Genomic DNA, 22,950 nt, shown 5'->3' with positions numbered 1-22,950 from the left:
GGGACTTCTGGTCTCTGCAGATTGAAACCTCCTCCTTGTGGGGGGGTTGTGAGGCGCTTGACTTTTGCCTACAATTATCTCCGCATTTTACTTTAGGGGGCTCCTCATTATATCGACCTCCGGGGCCTGCTATGGCGTTTCTGGATTCTTTTGGGGACGCTTTGGCAGATAGATCACTTTGCTTTACGAATTACTTGCTCTTGGGAGATTTCAATTTGCATCTAGATGTTACAGACTCGGCGGAATCGGTCGCCTTTTCTGAGACTCTTCAGATGGCCCAGTTCTCCCAATGGGTCGTTCATCCGACCCACCAAGGGGGGCATATTCTGGATCCCATTTGCACCAATTTCCCTATATCTACGGTGAAGCCCCATCAGGTCATTTGGTCGGACCATTTCCCCATATTTTTTTATGGAAGGCTCAACGCCCGCTACGGGCAGCTAGCCACCATCGTCCCCCTACTGCTAGGAAACTGGACGCGGGGCAACTCAGCGGCTGTCTAGCTGCTGGGCGGCCTCTTCTTCTGGGCAGCCTGGAAGAGAATGTGGCCAGTTTTGCTGATTGGATTTCTGACTCAGTCAGTGCTATCTCTATCCCGGTGCATAGTAAGCTCAGGAGAGAGTCTCCATCTAAGCCTTGGTTTACTTCGGAGCTGAGAACACTGAAACACGCCTGTAAGATCCTTGAAAGAGCCTGGCGTTCCAGTGGCTACTGCCCCATTGCTAAACAGGCACTTAGAGCTAAACAGTAGCTTTTACTATTCTTCTATTGGCCTAGACAAGGGCTGTTACTTCTCGGCTCGTATTGAGCGGGCCAATAATAATTCCAAAGAAATATTTGCCATCGTACAGAGCTTTGTGGCTCTTAGTGCCCAGGCGGCGGTGATACCATCCTCTGTTACCTGGTGTAATACCTTGGTTAACTTCTTTCAGGAGAAAATAGTCTGCATTCAGCAATCTTTTTTGAGTGGCCCCAAGACAATTCTGGCTGCTCCTTTGGGATTACAGGAGAAGGAGCGGAGTGGCACCTTTTCTGCATTTAGTCCAGTGGATTTAACTAAATCTCTTAGAATTTTGAAAGCACTCAAATCAGGCTCGCCGAAAGATCCTTGTGCCGCTAGGCTTCTAGCGGAGGTGGCTGACACAATTAATGGCGAGGTCAATCTAGTGATCAATCAGTCACTTCGCGAGGCCAGGGTTCTGCTACCTTGGAAGCAAGCACTAATCTTGCCCCTCCTTAAGAAACCGTCCGTTGATTGAATGTCTCCTGCCAACTATCGGCCTATCTCACTCGTGCCAAGCCTGGCCAAAGTTTGTGAGAAGGTTGTGACATCTCAGCTTGCCAACTATGTTGAGGCGGCGGGTCTGTTACACCCAGCGCAATCGGGATTTTGTGCGGCCCATAGTACGGAGTCTGCGCTTGTGGAGGTGACAGAGGCGATCCGCGAGTGCCTGGATGCCGGCGGGAGAGTCCCTCTGGTCATGCTCAATCTCTCGGCGGCATTCAATACGGTGCCCCAGCCTTTACTTTTGGATCGCCTAATGGCAATTGGTATTTCGGGTTCGGCTTTGAGCTGGATTCGAGCTTTTTTGGCGGGCAGATCACAGCAGGTGTGGTTGCCTCCCTGCGCGTTTACGTTGTTACATCTGGCCACTGGTGTTCCTCAGGGGCCAATTCTTAGCCCTCTTCTTTTTAACATCTATGTGACTCCGCTGGTTTATCTTGCGGAGTCCTTGGGGGCTAAGGTGATGGCCTATGCAGATGACACACAACTCCTGTTCTCTTGGAAGAGGGGAGAGGATGCGGTGGAGGCTGTGCAGCATTGCTTAGCCTCAGTGTTTCATTGGCTAGCAAGCGCACAGTTGAAGTGTAATGAAGAAAAATCAGAGGTACTTCTGTATGGTTCATTCCCAGAGGATTTCAGGGTTAGGCTATGGCCCCCTGATTTCCCACGTCCTACTGTGAGCAACGGCTTTGCCAAAAATCTAGGGGTTTGTTTCGATGAAGACTTGAACTTTTCTTCTCAGATAAAAAAGCTGATAGGGACATGTTTTGGGACCCTCAAAATCTTGAAGAACTCCTTCCTCTGCTGCCAGCGAGCGCTAAGGAGACGGTGGTCAGAGTATTCATTCTGTCTCGCCTAGATTATGCTAACGCCTTGCTGGCTGGCAGCCCGGCTTATTTGACCAGGAAACTTCCAGTAGTCCAAAATGTGGCCGCCAGACTGTTACTGGGATTGCCTCGTAGACATAGAGTGTCCGTATTCATTTACGTACACTGCATTGGCTCCCGGTGGAGTCTCGCATCAAATTTAAAATGCTTTCCATGGCTCAACGTGCTCCGTATGGTCTTGGCCTTAGCTATTTGCAGAAGCGATGCGCCTTATATAAACCTTCCCGACACTTGCGCTCATCGGATCAGCTTTTAATGCAAAATCCTCGGTTCAACCGCCAGAGGCTAGGCGGTAACTCATTTGTCTGCAAAGCCGCCTTGGCTTGGAACCTATTACCGATGGCTCTGAGGAGTATTCATGACCCATTGCTTTTTAAAAAAAAACTAAAAACGCTGCTTTTTTAAGACTGACATCGGAGTATAGATAAATTCTAATTTTCTGGAGTTAGCGCTCGGAGACTTTTAGTAGCTGTGCGCTGTACAAATAAAATATAACATAACATAACATCCCCTCAGTTGACCCTGTCTGGCATATTAATTTACCGTCCTCCGGGGAACCCAGGCTCCTGGGATTCCACTTTCTCAGATTTCATCGCTCCCTTCATATTGAAGGCAGCGAATTTTACAATTCTAGATGACCTGAATCTTCATCTTGAGGACAATCAGAATATAGTACCTGCCGTGCCTTCTTATCTGATCTGAAGGCCTTAAATCTACGGCTATGCAACCAGGGCCCTACTCACATGGCGGGACATCTTCTCGATCCAATTCTGTCTAACCTCTGCTATGACTGTAGTATCCCCGCTCTTGGGCTAGATTGGTCCGGTCATTTTGCACCCCCATTTAATCTGCAGAATTTTACGCAGAGGACAATGGCCTCCCCCACTAGCTTAGGTGGTCTCAGACTCTGGGGTAAGCTGAACGTTGATTCTTTTAACACTCTTCTGTCAACTAACATACCTGATATTAATTTACCCTTGCTTTCATTAAACACTGCTGTTTCGGACTGGTTAACTACGGCCGTAGACATCTGTCTGCCCCCGTGCCTAAAAGCAGTTGCTCGCATTATCATCTTGCCCTGTAGTTAACCAACGATTTTAAAATCACAAAGTCCAAGTGCAAAGCCTTAGAAAGAAGTTGGAGGAGATCGTACTCCCCTACTCGTAAAGGTGATTACAAAGCTGCCCTTAAAAGTTACCATGCAGCGTGTAAAGCGGCAAGAACTTCCTATGTTGCAACCACAATCACTCAGGCATCGAATCGCCCTCTGGCCCTATTTTCTGTAGTGGAGAAGCTGGCTGGCTCTGACGCCAGCCCCCCTCCCCCTGTCCTTGTTGAGATTTAATGCAATAACATTGCCGACTTTTTCATCCAGAAGGTTGAACTTATTTATGGGTCACTTTCTGCTTCTTCCTCCTTGTGTAGTGCGGTCTCCTTGCCCCACCCCACGTGCCACAGTAACTATAATCAGACAGCCAAGCTCCACTCTTGGCTCCCATTCGATGAGAAGTCCTTCCATGACTGCTTAAGTAGTGTCAAGTCTGGCTCTCCACTTGACCCACTGCCCATTAACATTCTACGTCCGCTTTCTTTAACATCTAAAGGCGTTCTTATAGAACTTCTTAACACTTCTCTGTGGGAGGCCCTGGTCCCCCCTGAGTGGAAGCGGGCCATGGTCGTTCCTTTATTGAAAAAGGTTGGAGCGGGTCCTTCCGTACTGTCTAATTTTAGGCCCATAACCCTGCTCCTTGCCTTCTCTAAGGTCCTGGAAAAGCACATTAACACCCAATTGACACATTATGTTGAAAAAGTTGGTTTTCTTCATCATTCCTAATCAGGGTTCAGAGCCAACTTTTCAACAGGGACTGCTTTGCTTGGGGTCACTGAGAAGTTGCGTCAACATCTGAACCAAGGGGAAACTGCGGCACTCATTTTATTAGATCCGAGTGCCGCATTCGACACGGTGTCACATAACATCTTGCTTAACTCGCTTAGGTCCTTTGGGGAGGAAGGCTCCGCCCTATCCTGGCTTGCATCATTCCTCTGTGGTCGTACCTTTCAGGTCTTTTCTGCCAAGGCTTCATCAAAGATCTGTGTATCAGCACACGTAGTCCCACAGGGGTCTATCTTGAGCCCTTTGCTCTTCAACATTTATGTTAGACCCCTGGCAAACATTGTGGAGGACGCGGGTCTATCCCTCTATTTGTATGCTGACGATACGCAGATCATTTTTTTATTATCCACCACTAAGGACGTCACAACATCTGCCCTTCAGTGTGGTTTACGGCAAGTGACAGAGTGGATGCGCCTCAACTTTCTGAAGTTGAATGGGGACAAGACCGAGGTTGTCATCCTGGGCAAGCACAAGGACCGATGGGGCCCTCACCACTGGCCTCAGGAAATGGGCCCCCTTCCCCCGACCGATCACTCATGTCCGTAATCTGGGCTTTGTTATCGATGAAAACCTCTCCATGAGGCAACAGGTGGTGAATGTTGCTGCCATCTGTTTTGCGATCTTGAGATGGCTCCGCAAGATCATCTGGATGCTCCCTATCTCAACCCAACAAACGGTAGTCCAGTCACTCCTCACCTCCCGCCTCGACTACGGCAACGTTCTTTCCCTTCGAGGGTGTCAGATGGTCTTGAGAAATCTACAGGCAGTGCAGAACTCTGCAGCACGCCTTCTTTGCCAAGTCCCTAGACAGGCTTCCATCTCACCTTTCCTCCCCGCTCTTCACTGGCTCTGCATTGATCAAAGAATCACATTTAAAACTCTTTGTTATATTTTTAAAATCAAACAAGGCGTTGCACCATTGTATCTTCAAGAGCTCATCCATCCTTATATTCCATCTCGTCTCCTGCGTTCCACAGCTCATGGGGACTTTGTGATCCCTAGATTAAAACTAGTAAGAATGGGTGGCCGTTCCTTTTTCTTCCTTGGTCCTAAGATCTGGAACTCCCTTCCTGTTTCTTTGAAGAACGACTCTTCGTATCTTAGCTTCCGAAGAAACCTTGCAGTAAATGCTCCCCTGTTCACTCTCCCTCTAGCGATTTGCTAGGCGCCGGGAACCCCTTTTTGGGTAGCTGCAGGCATTACAAATTTAATTTAATAATAATAATAATAATAATATGCTTGTTGCCCAGTGAAATATACACTCAAGTATGTGCGTAACCTACTTTTGCAGTACCCCATTTTCCTGTTGCATCACAATATGCATGAAGGAATACTCCACTGTGAAATCACAAAACAAATCATTGAGGTATAGAAAATGACAGTTTGAAAGAATTCTCAAACCATTGACCGTGCATGTGTGCTTTTGCATTTTCATTTGTCATGTGCAGTGCTCCACATGTGTATCACAGCAAACATGACAATTTGTGAATGTGATTATTAATGACAGTTTCTCTCTTTAAACTCACAGAAATTAGATTGTGGAAGTCCTTCAGGAGGCTATGTGTGGCATGTCAGAAATGTGTATGATTGTGATACTTTTGGCACAGAATTGGGTGCACTGAAATGCAGGAACACTAATATACCCAAAAGGGATTAGCATAGGGAATTTTCTTTGCTTAGTCCTGGTGAAAACCAGTTGACCAGGTGTGGCAAATCTATGACTGAAACATGTAGATCCCAGGTGCAGGGGTTGATTACATTCTCCTATAGCATTGCATGTTGTCATTAATCTTGCCAAGGGGCCCGAAGATAAACATAGAGTACCCTGAGGCAACTGATGATATAAATCCCTTCCCAGCAGAAAAGAGCTCCCTTGACAACCAAGGTTGAGCATGCCAAGATAGTGGCTGTATCTGGGCGAGGACTTAATGATGAAGCATGCTACTAAAGAGAACCGGAGTGGTTGAGAGTGCTTCTAAAAACTAAAAGTGATGTCTTGCTTATAGAAAGCTTCACTTCTTTACACATGTCCCCCCACTTTTTTGCACCTGTTTGAACTACTAGAGGCTAGTGTTTTTTACTCTGACAGTGCTCTGAAGCCTGCTAATCAGGCTACAGTGCCTGTGGTTTTTCCTCTAGAACTGGCATGTTCAATTGTAACCCAATTGGCAAAAACCTTAGCACCTCTGTAAGTCCCTAGCAAATGGTACCCCTGGTGCCAAGGACATGGGTACTAAAGAAGGTCCCTTAGGGCTGCAGCATGTCTTATGCCAGCCTAAGGGACCCATACAAAAGTTACAGTCAGACTGCCAAGGCAGAATGAGTTAAAGGGTGCAAGCCCTCTGAAAACACAACATTACATACTGCCTGTGTGCGCTGTCCATACTCTGCAAGTACGATTGCTTCACAGACCCTCAAGCGCAAAGCCCCCCATTGGGTTCTGCTAGACAATTTCCCCAGTCCCCACTTACATCCTTTTTCTTAAAGGTAGCTTTCTCCATTGAGTGTAGCAGTAGCGTACGAGGCTACCCTTGCAATCGGCATCTCTGCACCCAGACACACCAGCGCATGCAAACCGAAATTGCTGGTGGTTCTAAGGACCTTGGCCCCTACTTACCTTAAGTCCAGAAGAACAGTCCTGTAACTCATTTGCGTTTGACCCTATGTAGTGAATATATCTCCCATAGAATATTATTACAACGTTTGTGGCTCATGCATCAAATCTTGCAGTTGTATTTTCTATAATCGCCAACTTGAAAAGTACTTGATATTAATTAGAAAATAGAACCCAACAAATATACTGGGAAGGATTAAAATCAGAAGAATACTCCCTCCCTTGTGGAGTCCCACAGGGCTCGGCACTCTTCCCTACTCTCTTTAATCTTTATGTGACCCCGTTAGCATCACTAATAAAAGCACACAGTCTAAAACTAGTTTCATACGCTGACGATACTCAGCTGTTGGTGTCACTTACACAAACAATTGAAGTCACTGCAGAGCAATTTAGAAGCTGTCTCTTAAGCATAAAATGCTGGATGAATAAAAATGTCTTACAATTAAACACCGAAAAAACTGTGGTGATTGAGTTTGGACATAACACCTCCATCTGGAGCCAACTCTGGTGGTCTCCGGAGGCAGGAATCTGTCCTGAGCCGGCATTGAAAGTCAAAAACCTAGGTTTCTGGCTAGACAAAGACCTTGCTCTCACTGCACAAGTGAATCAAGTGACATCTGCTTGCTTCTTCACCATCAAAACCCTCAGGAAAATATTGCCTATGATCCCTCCCACATTGAGGAAGACCGTGGTCGGGGCTTTAGTTCTCTCCCGCATCGACTACTGCAAAGCACTATATCTGGGAATGGGTGAAAGGCAACTCACCAAATTACAATCACTCCAGAATGCCGCGGCACGAGTTCTGTTAGATCTCCCAAAGCGCCATCCTACTTCCAAAGCCATACGCCAACTCCATTGGCTACCAGTTCGGCAAAGAGTACAATTCAAAGCCCTCTGCCTAGTTCACAAAACAGTTGTAGGAGGAGGAGCTAAGGACCTGAAAGCTCTCTTTCCTCGCTACACCCCTAGCCGAACTCTTAGATCTATGGGCCAGGGCCTAATTACCACCGCAAGAATAAGGAAAGCACGCTGGGGAGGCAAGTCCTTCTCCCATCAAGCAGCAAAGCTATGGAACGCCCTGCCCGTTAAGCTTCGGTTTCAACCTAATAAGAATAGCTTCCGAAAGGCACTAAAGACCTGGCTGTTTACCACGCTTTAGCTAACCAGCAGAATCCTCACTTCCCTCGCAGCGCCAAGACGCCACGCCATAAGTGCGCTTAACAAATAATTCAGTCAGTCAGTCATCAATGTTTTTGGATGTGTGTCTTATTTATTGACCTTGTGTGTGCAACAAATGCTTAAAACTCTGATAAGCCTAAACTGCTCGCCAGCACTACCACAAAGAGAGCGTTGGGATTACTAATTTACGCCTCGTAAGCCAATAAGTGTCTCCTGGTTTTTCTGCATAATGTTCCCCTACATTGGTGCACTGCATAGATAGCCCGCTTTCTTTATCAGGTGGATGTGCAACACAGAACATCTTCCTTTTTGGGTGTGTTCCCTCCCTTTGATTAGATTACCTCAAGGATGGCATAGAGTACAATAGAGCCTATTTTGACACATATATTGCCATCGTAAATTTAGAACTGTAGTCAATGACTTGCAATTATCTCTCTCTCTTGTGGATATATTTTTTATTTTAGCTTGTCCCTCCCAAATCCCTTCTTAAATCTCCCTAACTCCTCCCATTTAGTAGTTATTATTCCCCATTTTGCCACTACTCTCCCTCGTCCCTTCCACATGAACTACTATGTGTATACCTATGTCTGCGGAGATCACCACCCCAGTGAATGAGATCGCTGCACAGAAAAAATAGGAGAGGCATAGTTAGAAATCTCCGGCCAGAGGTTTGTGTAATGCATTTTGTTGTATGAGAAGTAATACCTTAATTGTAATAATTTTGCTGTAGTAATACAGTTTTCTATCACGTCTATAATGTGAAAGACTGCTTCCACAGATTGCATGTAATATGCCAAGATTAGCCATCTGTTCCTTGTCTCTAGGAAACTCCTTTTTATTCTCAAACTAATAGATGAGTATAAATTAGATTGTGTTTCTTTGAATGTGAGTGGCACTAACGTAACCAGTCCTAGGGAGGCTCTAAGGCCTGGAGGTCAGTCAAGAATAACAGAAACTTGTGTTTTTGTTTTAGCATCAAGATCCACGATCTTTCAGAACTTAAAGAAATGTATGCCATTATAAACCTGGACGATGAAACAAAAGGTAAATAAACCCTCCTTTAACATTTTCTGATCAAAGAAAATCACACGTTTCTTATTATCATAGGCAATTAACCTAAAAGTTGATGGCGATTTCCCTATAAAAGTACTAGTTTTTTGGTATATTCTGTGACTGTACTGTGGTTTTCTTTCTCATTAGACAGTTTCCTCATGAGATCTGGCAGTGTAGCCTATTGTAAAAATGTCCAGATACAAACGTGATCTTTGTGAAAGTCAACATGTGTCAGTAGTTTGGGACATTGACAACTGGTCACTCAACACCCATTCTTCCAGCACATTGCAGGATGTTCCCAGAGGACTCATTAGTGGATGTGGAGTGTCTTGGTCATGAAAAATCTTGTAAGATGTTCTGGTTTTCATCCAGAAGCAGGCAGCACCTTCTATGTGTAATAAGGTAACAGGTTAAATATAGTGACACAGCCATTTAAAAAGTATTTTCTCTGACAACTTGGAGGCCAATCCACAAGCACTCTTTTAAATGTCTAAATCTTCTCCTCATAGGTTTCTTTGTACGATTTCAGTGCATTGATTTTCCAAATAACCACTTAATAGATACATGGGCATACTCTAACCATGACATTTCTCTGTGACTGAAAATCCACCTATTGATGTTTTTTCTCAGTGGAAGTTGAGACCCACTGTACAGTGATGGCCCACCATCATCCACTAAAAAGTTGGATAAGAATCTCTTCCAGTGAAGTACTGAGTTCTTGCACTCAATGACATCCAATAAGTGCTACATCAAGCTGGATGGTGAATGGGTAAAGTTCAATCCAGCAGTGTTTTTCTGAGGGTATATTTGCACTATAAAGGAAGAGGTTAGTGGTAGTAGTGGCAGCAACAGTAACACTAATCAGCCTACTGTCCAACTGTGTAGGAGTTTCTCCTGTGTAGGAGTTTCTCCTTCAGTTGTTCAGACTGCAGTATCTGCACCCCACTACCTAATTCACCGCCTATACTTTGGGGCCTTTTTCTTTACTATTCCCTCGCCTCTCCTGGAGCCAGCTTTCCCACTTTTTAGGCCCTATATTTCTTCAAAAGGCGTGAATGGGGTAGCAAAGGTCCAGGGATTTTAAGGCTTGAACAACACTTGAATAAGTAGTATTGATGGGTGGGTGGAGACACACTCGAAGCTCTGGACCTCTTGGGCTTCAAATAAAGAGACAGTTTTGAAAAGGGGTAAGTGTGTTCTCCGCAGAAAATCACATCAGTTTTTCAAGATTAATATCCATTCTTTCCAGATCGTGGTATGGAGGACAGAGACATTTTTGTTTGCAGTGAAGTTTCTTTATTTTCATTCATAGAACAAGGACAGCCGACACGTGTTTCGCCCCCTCTTGGCGATTTGCGCCGGGGCTTTCTCAAGGCTAGGTTGGCTAAATCACGTAGACAGTTGTCGTTTCCATATATTTACAGTGTCCCAAATACGAAAATATAATTCTTCAAAGGTAAAACATTTTCTTAATTTTCAATTGGTTTTCCAAAATATTTTTCAAAAGGTCGCTTCAGTAAAAAAGATGAAAAACGTGCACATCTGTGGGGTGGCAGGTCAGAATGTCACTTTATGGATGATAGCGCTCGGCTGTAGTTTGAAGCAGTATATAATTCGTCCGGTGTCTTATGGTTAATTAGGAAACCTCATGCGGCTTTAAAAGTCACCACTCGACTGGGCGTTTATTTTTCAACTCAGAATGCCCGGTCAGTTGCAGCGTGTCATTTCTGCCGTGGGCGGTGAAGCCCAACTTTATTCAAACGTTCTTCAATCGTGGAACAATCTCAAGTATTTCAAACCACATCCAAGTCTGGCGGTGCAGCACGCATTACCCGGAAGTCGGGTGATGCGTGCTGCACCGCCAGACTTGGATGTGGTTCGTCCTAATTAACCATAAGACACCGGACGAATGATATACTGCTTCAAACTACAGCCGAGCGCTATCATCCATAAAGTGACATTCTGACCTGCCACCCCACAGATGTGCACGTTTTTCATCTTTTTTACTGAAGCAACCTTTTGAAAAATATTTTGGAAAACCAATTGAAAATTAAGAAAATGTTTTACCTTTGAAGAATTATATTTTCGTATTTGGGAAACTGTAAATATATGGAAACGACAACTGTCTATGTGATTTAGCCAACCTAGCCTTGAGAAAGCCCCGGCGCAAATCGCCAAGAGGGGGCGAAACACGTGTCGGCTGTCCTTGTTCTATGAATGAAAATAAAGAAACTTCACTGCAAACAAAAATGTCTCTGTCCTCCATACCACGATCTGGAAAGAATGGATATTAATCTTGAAAAACTGATGTGATTTTCTGTGGAGAACACACTTACCCCTTTTCAAAACTATTTCTTCAAAAGGCCCCTCCTATTAAGGATCCTGCTTTCTCAGGGTACACTCAGATATCCACACCAAATTTAAGTGGGAAACTGGTACCCAACTGCACTATGGCAGGTCCTTTTAACTGTACTTCCTATTTGTCCTCCTGTTTCTCCAGGTTGCAAGAATTAAAGAAACACAACAGCCCTAGGCTGGGAGCATGGTGGAGTGCACCTGCCAGCCACAGTTCACCACCTCTCTGATCACAGCAGGTCATTTTGATCAGTCGCTGTGGGGGGGTCTTTAATAGGTGTGGGCCTATGCACCAGTTACTGGAGGCCCACTACTTAGGGACTGAGTACCTTTAGGATTACAAGGATCAATACTTGAATACCATCTCCTGTCTCGCCACTGTGGTGTCCCAGCAGGGACACCACAGAGACAATCCCCTTCACTTGGCTCAAGTGAAGGGGAAGAGGTGTTAGATTAAACAGAAACATTATAAAAGTAGTTCAAGATGTAATTGTGGTATGGAGGATATAAGACTCAAATCGTGTCCTCCACTGAGTCTTAGAATAGAGCAACCTACTTTTCCGCTACGTTGACCATTCACTTTGTTGAGTAGAAAAATATTGTACTGTCTCATATCTAAAGGACTGGTGATTTTATGCATGTACAGTAACTGGTGATTATAGGCACAATTTGTTGTAGCTTGAATTAATTAACTACTTTTGTTGGCATATTGATTTTCTTCCAAGTATTGATTGTTTTCATTTTTACAATAGTTAGTGCGTTCTCTTTCCTCAGGTTTAGACTGGTTATCCTGGACAGATGATGGGCAATTACTGGCTGTATCTACACAAAGAGGTTCACTGCACGTCTTCTTAACAAAACTTCCAGTGCTTGGTGACACGTGTGGGACAAAGATTGCTTATCTCACCTCTCTCCTCGAAGTCACCGTGGCCAACTACATTGAAGGAGTAAGAAAGCTATAGTACCTTTATTTTACAAATACATACACTCGCACATATCATTATTACTTACGTAGCGATCTTGATGTCAAATATGTCAGTAGAAAATGTTTGCAATTGAAAAACGATTATTAATAATGATGATTATATTTTAGATTTGCTTTGAATAATTCTTTATTTTCATTCATTGTTAATCTATTGTTAGAGCTATATAAATGACTTTAATCAGGTTAGAACGAAAGAAGACCGGAACATGCTTTTACAAATAACCACTGTGCATTATTCTGCAGTTTTTCAAGGCATATGAGAGCCAGTTTACTAATTATATAGTTGCTGCTGATCATATTTGATCTAAGAATTTTTTCATTATCAGAAGATTGTTGCTGAGACATGTGGGCACCATAGTTTCAATCCTTTCAAAACGCATAGGTCAGAATTTTCCTACAAACTTTAGCAAATTGGTTTGTTCAGATATTGGAGTGTTGAATTACTACCCTACTGAGTTGCATTTGTGTCAACAAAGTTGAACTGACTGTAATTTAAAATGTGGTCTGTTATTTCCTGACATTAGTAGAAAGCACAGTAGAGACACAAAACTTGGGTTTCTTAGGCTCTGAAACACCTTTGACTTAGATAAAGCCTAAGGTATTGTAGAACAGACTGTAGGCCAATGTTCATTTAATGTATCTAACTGCAGCATTGCAAGGGTTTGTGTACATTTCAAAATCCTTCCCCTGGGGCATTGGACTAAACGTGGATAGCTCGTCTCCTATATCACTCTTGTTGACATTGGTGTACCTAGCAGCCTGGATACCTTTTCTCCCTCAACAAAAGGATACAACTGGCTTGGAGAATCAGAGAAAGGAATCTTCCTTTATGCACACTGCCTATTGCTCTTCACAGCAGCTCATTCATCAATGGGGCATTTGCTGTTGACTATTATGAAGACATTTGGAAGGCATGTATATAAATTAGAGCCTGCTGGTCTTGTTTCTGCAGGCAGAGGGCAGAAAAACTGGCACATTAAACTTTCCGTTATTAGTAGCGTTAGAAACATTTGTGTTGTAGTGACTGGCAGCTTATACATTGGTTTTTATTGATCATTTATCTTTGGGCAGAGGAGCTCAGTTCAAATTGGTATTCCTTTCCAGTTTTCTCCCATTACCTTGGCAGCATATGGAGACAAAACATATCTGCAAGCTGTTCACAATATGCATATATCCTAGCTTCACCATTTATGTAAGGAGGTTTGAAAATATGAGCTACTTTTTAATTTGAAAAAAAGTTACTTTGAATATTATTTGTCATACATTTAATATATGTACTTTCATCTCAATTATATATAATGCACAATAGCTTGTAGAAATCAATTTATAAAAACATTTGACAAATTAAGATAAGACAACAAAGAATCTACTTCAAGCATAAGGGAATGTAGCATCAGGGATAAAGGAAGAAATAGGTAGAATGTATGAAACATTGGTAAATTATTAGTATGAGCGGATTATGAAAAATCAATTCATTTATAAACTACATTCTATATTGAGATAAAAAAAAAATTTCCTTTGTCTGGTTAACAACATTTTCATTAACAAAATAATTTTGAAGGTGCTACTCTCAGTAGTTCTTAACAATGGGATAAAAGCTAACAACTTTAAGGACACGTTATACTTCATTATGGTCACCAAGCCTACTAAGGTTTTTTGACCGATATCATTACAAATTTAATGACATCGCATTTCCCTAGAAGAGAACCCTTAAATACGTTCTTGTTTGAAAGAGTTTGGTAGTTGTACTTAAATTAGAACCACTTCATGCAGCAGATCTGAACACATACTTGCTCACAGCTTACTTGTAGAAAGCGCACCTAATCTCCTTAATAGTCACTTCAAAACTATGTTTTAGGACAAAAGAACAAGCTCAGAGATTTGGCTATGTCAGACTCTCCATTTACAGCTTTAATATTTCTATAGGAACAACCAATCACGGTTTCGGTTGAAGTGGAACCCAGCTTTGTTGCTGTAGGTCCTTTTCATTTGGCCGTGGGAATGAATAATCGTGCTTGGTTTTATGCACTTGCAGACAATGGTGAGTATGCTTTCAATAATATTTCAGTGGGCTATTGATGGAAAGAAGCTTTGCCTTACTTGTTATTCTATTTCTGTCTTTGCCGTAATTCGCAACATGTGTGTCTGACCCAAACCTTTCAGTTACTGTGTAAAATGTATTTTTTACTCCTACTAACTAACCACCTTCTTTGGGACACATCGGATATCTATTTACTTTAGTTGGTGGAGTCATAACAAGTGTCAAACACTACATTTGAGGTCCAAACATATTTGAAGCCCAGTTTCTATCCAGGTTCTTTCCCTACCTGTCTTAACCTTCCAACATGTTTCATTTAGGCATACACCGATGGGCAAAGCATGCACTACCTCTCATAATTACTGAGTTTGCGAATGCACACACTGCGCCGTAGCCAGCACTATTTTGTTGAAAACAGATCTATGGGTCCTGTGCGGGGCTTAGATTTCATTCTGTGGCCCCTGGAATTCAGATTAAAGTACTATCCATAACCCACAAGGGTTACTGGAGACCTGGCTAAATATCTGTAGACTGCTTCCCCCTTCTTGCACTACCAGCAGATTCCTAAAAAATGCAATATCTACCTGTAAGAATGGTGCTTTCTTGTGTGCAAAACCCCAAATATTTGGCTTTTTGAGTATCCCATTTTAAGCCTCCATAGAGAAATGAGCCGTGTATTTTTTGTTTAATTTTTTGAGTGTTTCTGTTGAAAAGGCACACCTCCTCACTCCAGCACAGACCATTCTGTTGGTGCTTTGTGAGGATCCTGTTTTTTATTAAAGGTTGTAAAAGAAATCAATTCTTCGTGCATCTGCTCAGCAGCCTCTATGAGCAAATGTGTAATTTTTTAAACACAATCCTGTGGATAAATTTACATTTTCCCATTACATTTGTTGTGGCCAGACTCCCTCAGATTGTATTTTCCAAATCTTAAAACATGGAACCCAAAGACTATTTTTTATATTTAGAGAATTAAAGTTGTATTTTGCATTACCTAATGAATTTGTATTCAGAACAGTGAAATCCTATTTCTAAACTATAATAAAAATAAAATGTTGGTGTCATCCAGCCACATCTATTAAACATTCCCTTTGAAGTCAATGACACTTCAAAGTCAAATTTCCCCAAAATGTATGTACCCCTTCAGCCACGCTACTTCTTCCAGAGGTTGAACAAGTCTCTGCCAAGGATCCTGTATCAAAATCAGAGTGCCTGTTGATCACAAAGTCCGCCTTTGCAACCTCCATTCAAAAAGTGTATCATAAGGAAATGAAAGGCAGGGTTACAAAGAAAATAGTATGCATAGTATGCAAAATATCTTTTCTCTGTGAATGTTCATACAAACAAACAGGAATAATGAAAGGCGATATACAGCATTCCATACCACTGTAGATTTCCTTGGTACATAGTCAAATTATTTCCTGTTTATCTTCTCCTATATCAAACATTCTCCAGCCTTCTATACCACATCTGTCTGAAACCATCAGTCCTTCAAGTTCAGGCTTTGAGGAAGACTTTGATTGCCTAATCTGCTTCCAGAGGGATTCTTGCAAACTCAGTGGAGGGTATTCCATGGATTTCTTTGGATGAATTAGGTTCTCCTCTCCATCTCATTTTTGGCATGCATGTCCAGTCTTCTTTCCAAATTGTGTATTTCTCCAGTTTTGTGATCCTGAATGAATACCACTGTACCATAATACCTGGACCTCGTTTGGTGTCTTTAGCTGACATTTCCTATTTGTCACTGAAGATGTTTATACTTTGAAGTAGAATTTTCAAATGCGCTATTTTGGTTAATCACATGCATGCATGCATGCCTTACATAAATACTTTACTTTTTTTTAAAGTTATTTTTACAAGGTCAGTGCTGTGGTGAGCAGCTTCAGGGTATAACCATCAATAGCTGCAATAATTTCCCCACTGACAATTCAATGGTTGTGTTATCTTTCTAACCTTAGATTTTTCTTTGTACAGAAACAAAACAGATCATATATCTTAATGAAAATCATATTCTTTTCAGCACCAAACCACTTTGTTGTAAAGCTACTGTATACTTAGGTGGGACACACTCTGTGCTAATATCCTACAATATCTCAGGTAAAATTGAACTATAAAGAATTGTGCTTTGTATGTGAAAACTGTTTTTTGAATATGAAAGTCAGAATTGTACTCCAACAATTTCTCTTTCTTTTCTGATTACATTTGTAGGTGTAGAAACACTTAAGGATGTTGAGTATCTTGGAACAGTGGCTAGCATGTGCCTTAACTCAGATTATGCGGCTGCTTTGTTTGAGGGCAAAGTGCAGCTTCATGTGGTAAGGTTGAATTTTGTTGGGTTATTACAAAAACACATAACTGAAAAAGTATTGTAACAAAATACAGTATTAAAACAGAAATATATAACACCCAGGCATCAAACTGTTATAAAATCATAGTATTTGGTAGTATACATCACTAGAGCAACCATCTCTGGTGTACCTACGTTGGACATGCATCTTCTGGAGTCTCTGGATTCTTCATAAAGTTTCTTGATAGTTCTAATTGTTTCTCATTTTCTGGCAATACGCACAGCACATTATGGAAATATATGTAGGCAATTGGTGTCCATTAGCCATCTCTAAGAGTTGGTCCCTATGATGACACCAGGTGTACTGCCCACCTGTACCCCATACCTTCTTCCCAATTCTCTCCTTTTTTGTAGTTTGTCACAACAAGATCCAAGATTGTTTGTGGTGCATTCATACTCATTTACAAACATTTGTGTGTGTGTGTTTTAACTCAAGTAAGTGTTTGCTTCCAGTTCAAGCCACCCTACTCTTTTGTTCTGAAAGTGGTATGTCTTGTTATTCTTTTTACGACATCTGCACATTTTCACACTAATTTATATGTAATAACGTAGAATTAACAGGATTAATTGCCATTCTATGCAGTACAGTAGTGTCGCCCAAAACATGTAATGATGCCTAAAAAAGTACTATATGCATTTATATAAGAACTGTTTTTATTTATAAAGTATTGGGCCAATTCAAAAGGTTTTAGCGGTCACAAATGGAGAATTTGGCCATTTGTGACTGCTAAATAGACTTTTAATATGTACGTACCTTATTTTGCGAGTCAGTAACCTATTACCGAATCACAAAATAGGGTTTGCGAGTAGTTATTAGGAAGAAGCATGTTAAAGGCATGTACATTTTTATGCTTGATCTGTTTATTACACTTCTGCATATATAGTACATCAGATCGATCAGCACATATTATACTTGCAGAACCTGTAGGTATATACAATTCAGAGTTTACAAAAACTGCTTAGTATTTTGAACGTAATAAACGTGTTCACAGTCTATATCTGATCAATGCAACAGACATTAATTACGTAACTACACAAATTTTTTCAAACATAACCTATTATTATTTCAATATGTAACCCAATCACCTGATTCCAGCACATGAGCATGAGTGTTTCATGAGTACTATGTTTGTGACTCATGTTAGAAATATCACATTGTCAGGGTCAGCGATCAAACGGATCAGAAAAAAGGAGAAAACAATAACATATAACAACTCCTCAGAGGAACAGAGGTGAAAATAATGCAGAGTGAATCCGAGTGAGGAGCAGGTAATCTAAACCCGCTACATCTATCCACAATTACTGTATAAAACACAGTGCCCATATCCCCACATTGTTACATTGTTGTTCTAATGTACATGATAAACGATGCACAAAACTGTGTCGTATTATCACGCATAAACAGTCCATACTTATGTAGTATCAGGTGGGTCTTCTGTGATTATTGCCACTTGGAAGGGCTATTAGGGTCGTGTTCTAAGCTACTGCAATGGGATATTTACGTAATCCTAGCGCGTCCTCCCTTGCCAGTGATAGTGCTTACGCCTTAACCCAGTTCAACATAGCCTGAGTCCAGGCATTTACCAATGGGGGATCTACGGCTTTCCAGCGGTTTGTCACTAGTCTCTTGGCCACCACTAGACCCAGATCCATGAATCTGGAGGAGGCTTTTCCTGTAATAAATGCCATCCACTTTGTTGGCAATGCCCTGTCAGTGCATTTAGACAGCAATTTGTGCCGCCTCCATCCTGTAGCTCTGCAATTTAGGGCATGACCACATCATATGTAAAAAGGTAGCATCCACCACATTGCATCGCTGGCAGTAGGCGTCTGTCCTATGAAAATACCTATTAATTTTGTCAGGGGAAAGGTATGCTCGGTGGACTATGTAAAATTGGATCAGCCTACATCTGCCATTCCTAGGGATCTGTCTTGGACTTCCAAACAGCAATGTCCACTCTTGAGGTGTGTAGGATCTTTCAATATCTGCTTCCCATCTAGCCTGCAGTGGCGTGAGGTCTGTCAAGGTATGATTGCAGATAGATCCTGCCAACCATTTGGACATACTTCATCAAAAGATGTGTCGGAAGCTCCTGTGAAATATTACCCAGCACTGCCCCATCATGGCCAGTAGGAGTCATGATTTAAGAAATGCCCCAGCGAAACTCTATCCTCTTCAGTCAGTGAGAGAAATGAGCGCAACACGCCATCTACAAATAGGTCCCCCAATAGTGTGTATGTCAGCAGCATACCAGACTACTAGCTCCGCCATGCCAACTCGCCCCCCTTTGGCATACCCAACAATGGGACAGGTGGCGCATATGGCGCTACCGCTCTAGTGAGGTAGAGGACCCTGTGAAAGCTCTTCAACGCAATAAATACCAAAAGTGGATGCACTGCACGCAGGTTTGTACATGGATGAAAGATGTAGAGGAGCCTGTCCAATGTATACAGGGGCCTACGCGCAGCAGTATCCCGAAGTTGTAGTTCTATCACTCACTTCACCACCCACTGTATTTGAGATTCCAAGTAGTAATGTTCCATATTGGGCAGAGCCAGGCCACCCCGCTCCTGTGGTAGTTATAGTTTAGCTAAAGCCACCCTTTAGCGTGTGTTACACCATATAAATTCCCTAACCATGCCTGCCAATGATCGAAAAAAGGATGCAGGTACAAATAATGGGAAATTGGCAAAGTAATAAAGTAGACGGGGCAGCATTACCATTTTAATGAGAGCCACCCGACTTGCAACTGAAAGATTCAGTGTCTACCAGAATTCCATTTAAGATCTGAGATCCGAGACTGCCCGTAAAAGATTACCCTCCAGGAGATCACGGTCAGTGTGATACACTTTAATACCCAAATACCGACACATAACCGGTTGCCAGGTCACCACCCCCCATCCACCACCAGCTGAGGGTCCTCTGCACCGTCAGTGAAGAGGAACAGACAAGACTTCCCCCAATTCACACCAAGCGAAGTTCAGGCAGTGCTGACTTTCTAGGAGATCTGTCTGCTTTTTCTGTGCCTCCAATAGTGAAGCAGAGCCAGGTAGACACCCTAATGCCTGAGTTTCAAGCGGAAGTAAAGCTTTTTCCAGGTCCGTCAGTTCCTTTTCTTCCTGCCTCTTCAGGCCACAGCCTAGCCGCCCTAAGTACTGTCCCCGTATTGTAACTTTACTAGCTGCCCACTCCACCACCAGAGATGAGGCAGTCTCAGTGTTTTGCCTGAAATACTCCCCAATAGCTTCCCCGATCGAGTCTCGGAAAACTGGGTGCTCCATCATCGCCGGCTGTAATCGCCATGTAGGAATGCCGGGAACTCCACCCTCCCACACCATCGTGACATACTGTGAATTATGATTGGAATGTGTGTGGCCTTAGTAATCCGAGCGGTACAAAAGGGGGTGGTGATGGACGGAGCATCTGAACCAAGCAAACACTCACACTCAGTCAACAGATCTGGGTTTAATCCATCACCGTTCTTTAGCCCACTCTGCCACCCCAGGTCAGACATGGCCATATGCAAATCAGTCTGACCCTGTGCCTCATGGGAACAGCCCAGCTCGAACTGACAAGCCATGCCTTCCCTGGACTGGAAACAAGCTTCCTTGGACCGTATCTGGCATTACAGCCGTCTTCAGCCAGGCTTGCTTAAATCCAGTGGCAAAGTGAGCAAGGGAATCACGTCTGAGCATACCCTGCCAACTTATGGCGAACAAAGCGGTACAAAAGGGGGTGGTGATGGACGGAGCATCTGAACCAATCAAACACTCACACCCGTTAACAGATCTGGGTTTAATCCATCACCGTACTTTAACCCACTCTGCCACCCCAGGTCAGACATGGCCATATGCAAATCAGTCTGTCCCTGTGCCTCAAGGGATCCAGCCCGAACTGCCAAGCCATGCCACCCCTGGACCAGAAACAAGCTTCCTAGGACCGGTTTCTGTCATTACAGCTTTCTTCAGCCAGGCTTGCTTGAATCTAGTGGCAAAGTGAGCAAGGGACTCACGTCTGAGCATACCCTGCCAACTTATGGCGAACAAAGCGGTGCAAAAGGGGGTGGTGATGGACGGAGCATCTGAACCAATCAAACACTCACACCCAGTCAACAGATCTGGGTTTAATCCATCACCGTTCTTTAGCCCACTCTGCCACCCCAGGTCAGACATGGCCATATGCAAATCAGTCTGACCCTGTCCCTCATCGGAACAGTTCCGTCCGAACTGCCAAGCCATGCCTTCCCTGGACCGGAAACAAGCTTCCTAGGACCGGTTTCTGGCATTCCAGCCGTCTTCAGCCAGGCTCGCTTGAATCCAGTGGCAAAGTGAACAAGACACTCACGTCTGAGCATACCCTGCCAACTTATGGCGAACAAAGCGGTAGAAAAGGGGGTGGTGATGGACGGACCATCTGAACCAATCAAACACTCACACCCAGTCAACAGATCTGGGTTTAATCCATCACCGTTCTTTAGCCCACTCTGCCACCCCAGTTCAGACATGGCCATATGCAAATCAATCTGACCCTGTGCCTCATGGGAACAGTCCAGCTGGAACTGCCAAGCCATGTCTTCCCTGGACCGGAAACAAGCATTCGGGGGCCGGTTTCGGGCTAACAGCCCTCATCAGCCAGGCTAGCTTGAATCCAGTGGCAAAGTGAGCAAGGGACCCATGTCTTGGCATACCCTGCCAACTTAGGGTGAACAAAGCAAACACAAGAAGATGATGGACTGGGTGCTGAAAATTTTCAGACACTTACCCCGAGTCACAGATCTGGGTTGAATCCATCATCGTTCAAGACTGATTTGCATATAGCTATGTCTGAATTGGGGTGGTGAAGTGAGCTAAAGAACGATGATGGATTCAACCCAGATCTGTGACTGGGGGGGAGTGTCTGAAAAGTTTCAGCGCTCCTTCCATCATCTCATTGTGTTTGCTTTATTTTAAATGCATCCCCTGTAGGAGGAGAATACGCACATTATGTCTTTTCCGGTAAGAGTAGACTGCGTACCTACGAGAATGTGTACGAAGCCCCTGTACATTCAAAGTGAGAATTGTGTCTTTCATCGTGGTTCTACACTATGCATCAATAAGCGGTAAGCTGGACCCTGCATGCAGGTGTATGTGTTAGGCAGCGGTGCATTAAGCTATCACCCCTTGCCTTCAAAAGGACCCCTTTGACTAATGAAAAAGTAAGGGTGCCAACAGGGCAAAACAAAAACATTATAAGAGTGGCTCCTACAAACATCAGTCGCTACCCAAACCCTTACAACAAAAAAAAGGAGGGATGTGAGGTCCTCTGGGACAGAACATTGCACTATCCCCAGATGAAGCATGTCTATGCGTATAAGGATATATGTAACAAATAGTAACCCCCAAGCTCCACCTGTGATCCTAGACACAATACTCCATGGTCATCACACAAAAGATGTACTACAGAGTCAATGTACCTGTACTAAGCGTCCACTAGCTGAAGTACTGTAGTATTGCTCGTAGTACAAACATTCCCCCCCCCAGTTATCATACAATACCATCTGCAGTCTGTGTGTGACATCGGGCAGCAGTAATGACACAGCAACAGATAGCCCGGCTGCGGACGAGCCTTCATCTTCAGAAGAGTGAGGTGGGGTGCCTTCTTTACTGACTGCTTCCACCTCTTCATTCAATTGCTCCTCCGCTTGAACCGCTTTCTGTCTCTCTTGCTGTACTTGGTCTGGTCTTGGTGCTGCTAGAAGGGTGCAGCTTTGTCATCTAGGGCCTCAACGACGATTCCATTCACTAGCAGTACCTCTTCTGGTGCCTGTGAGGCCAGCTCGGCGTGGCCCCGAGAACTGACCTGTCGTTTCCAGCCTGTCCCAGACGTCCTGAGGCGTTACAGAAAATCTAGTTTTCCCAGTAGAGATCACTCACAATTTTGCTGGAAAGAGCAGTGAATACGAGATGTCCTGCTGCCGAAGCTTCTACTTGACTTGCAGGAAAGATCCCCGTCGTCTCTGGACTTTGATTGTGTAGTCCGGGAAGAGCGAAACCCTTATGTTTTCAAATTTTACCTCAGTCAATTTCCTGGTTTTCTGTAGGATCATATCTCGATCTCTGTAATGTAGCATTTTGAAGATAAGCGGCCTTGCTGCTGCGCCTGGGGCAGGTATCCTGCCTGGAATGCGATGAGCCCTTTCTATGGTGAAGAACGGGGAGAATAGGGAGGATGGTGTTGTGGCACCCACGTACCGCTACTGGATATGAGTCAACCTCAGATCGGCCCCAAGATCTGCTCTTTGGACTAAGCTCCACAGGAGGGCAACCGTGGCAA

General features: G+C 43.5%; 1 protein-coding gene across 1 annotated transcript in view; it reads left to right on the top strand.

Annotated features, from left to right (window-relative positions):
* Positions 1-22,950, top strand: part of WDR19 (WD repeat domain 19) — a 637,672-nt gene that overhangs the window by 121,299 nt on the left and 493,423 nt on the right. The window contains exons 10-13 of the mRNA XM_086963976.1: positions 8,833-8,903; positions 12,042-12,214; positions 14,179-14,293; positions 16,499-16,605. Coding sequence (XP_086820102.1) covers positions 8,833-8,903; positions 12,042-12,214; positions 14,179-14,293; positions 16,499-16,605 — 466 coding nt within the window. The remainder of the gene's footprint in view (positions 1-8,832; positions 8,904-12,041; positions 12,215-14,178; positions 14,294-16,498; positions 16,606-22,950) is intronic.

Source organism: Lissotriton vulgaris, chromosome 3_2, assembly GCF_964263255.1.
Source record: "Lissotriton vulgaris chromosome 3_2, aLisVul1.2, whole genome shotgun sequence".
Taxonomy (NCBI): domain Eukaryota; kingdom Metazoa; phylum Chordata; class Amphibia; order Caudata; family Salamandridae; genus Lissotriton; species Lissotriton vulgaris.
This window is presented reverse-complemented; position numbering and strand designations above follow the sequence as displayed.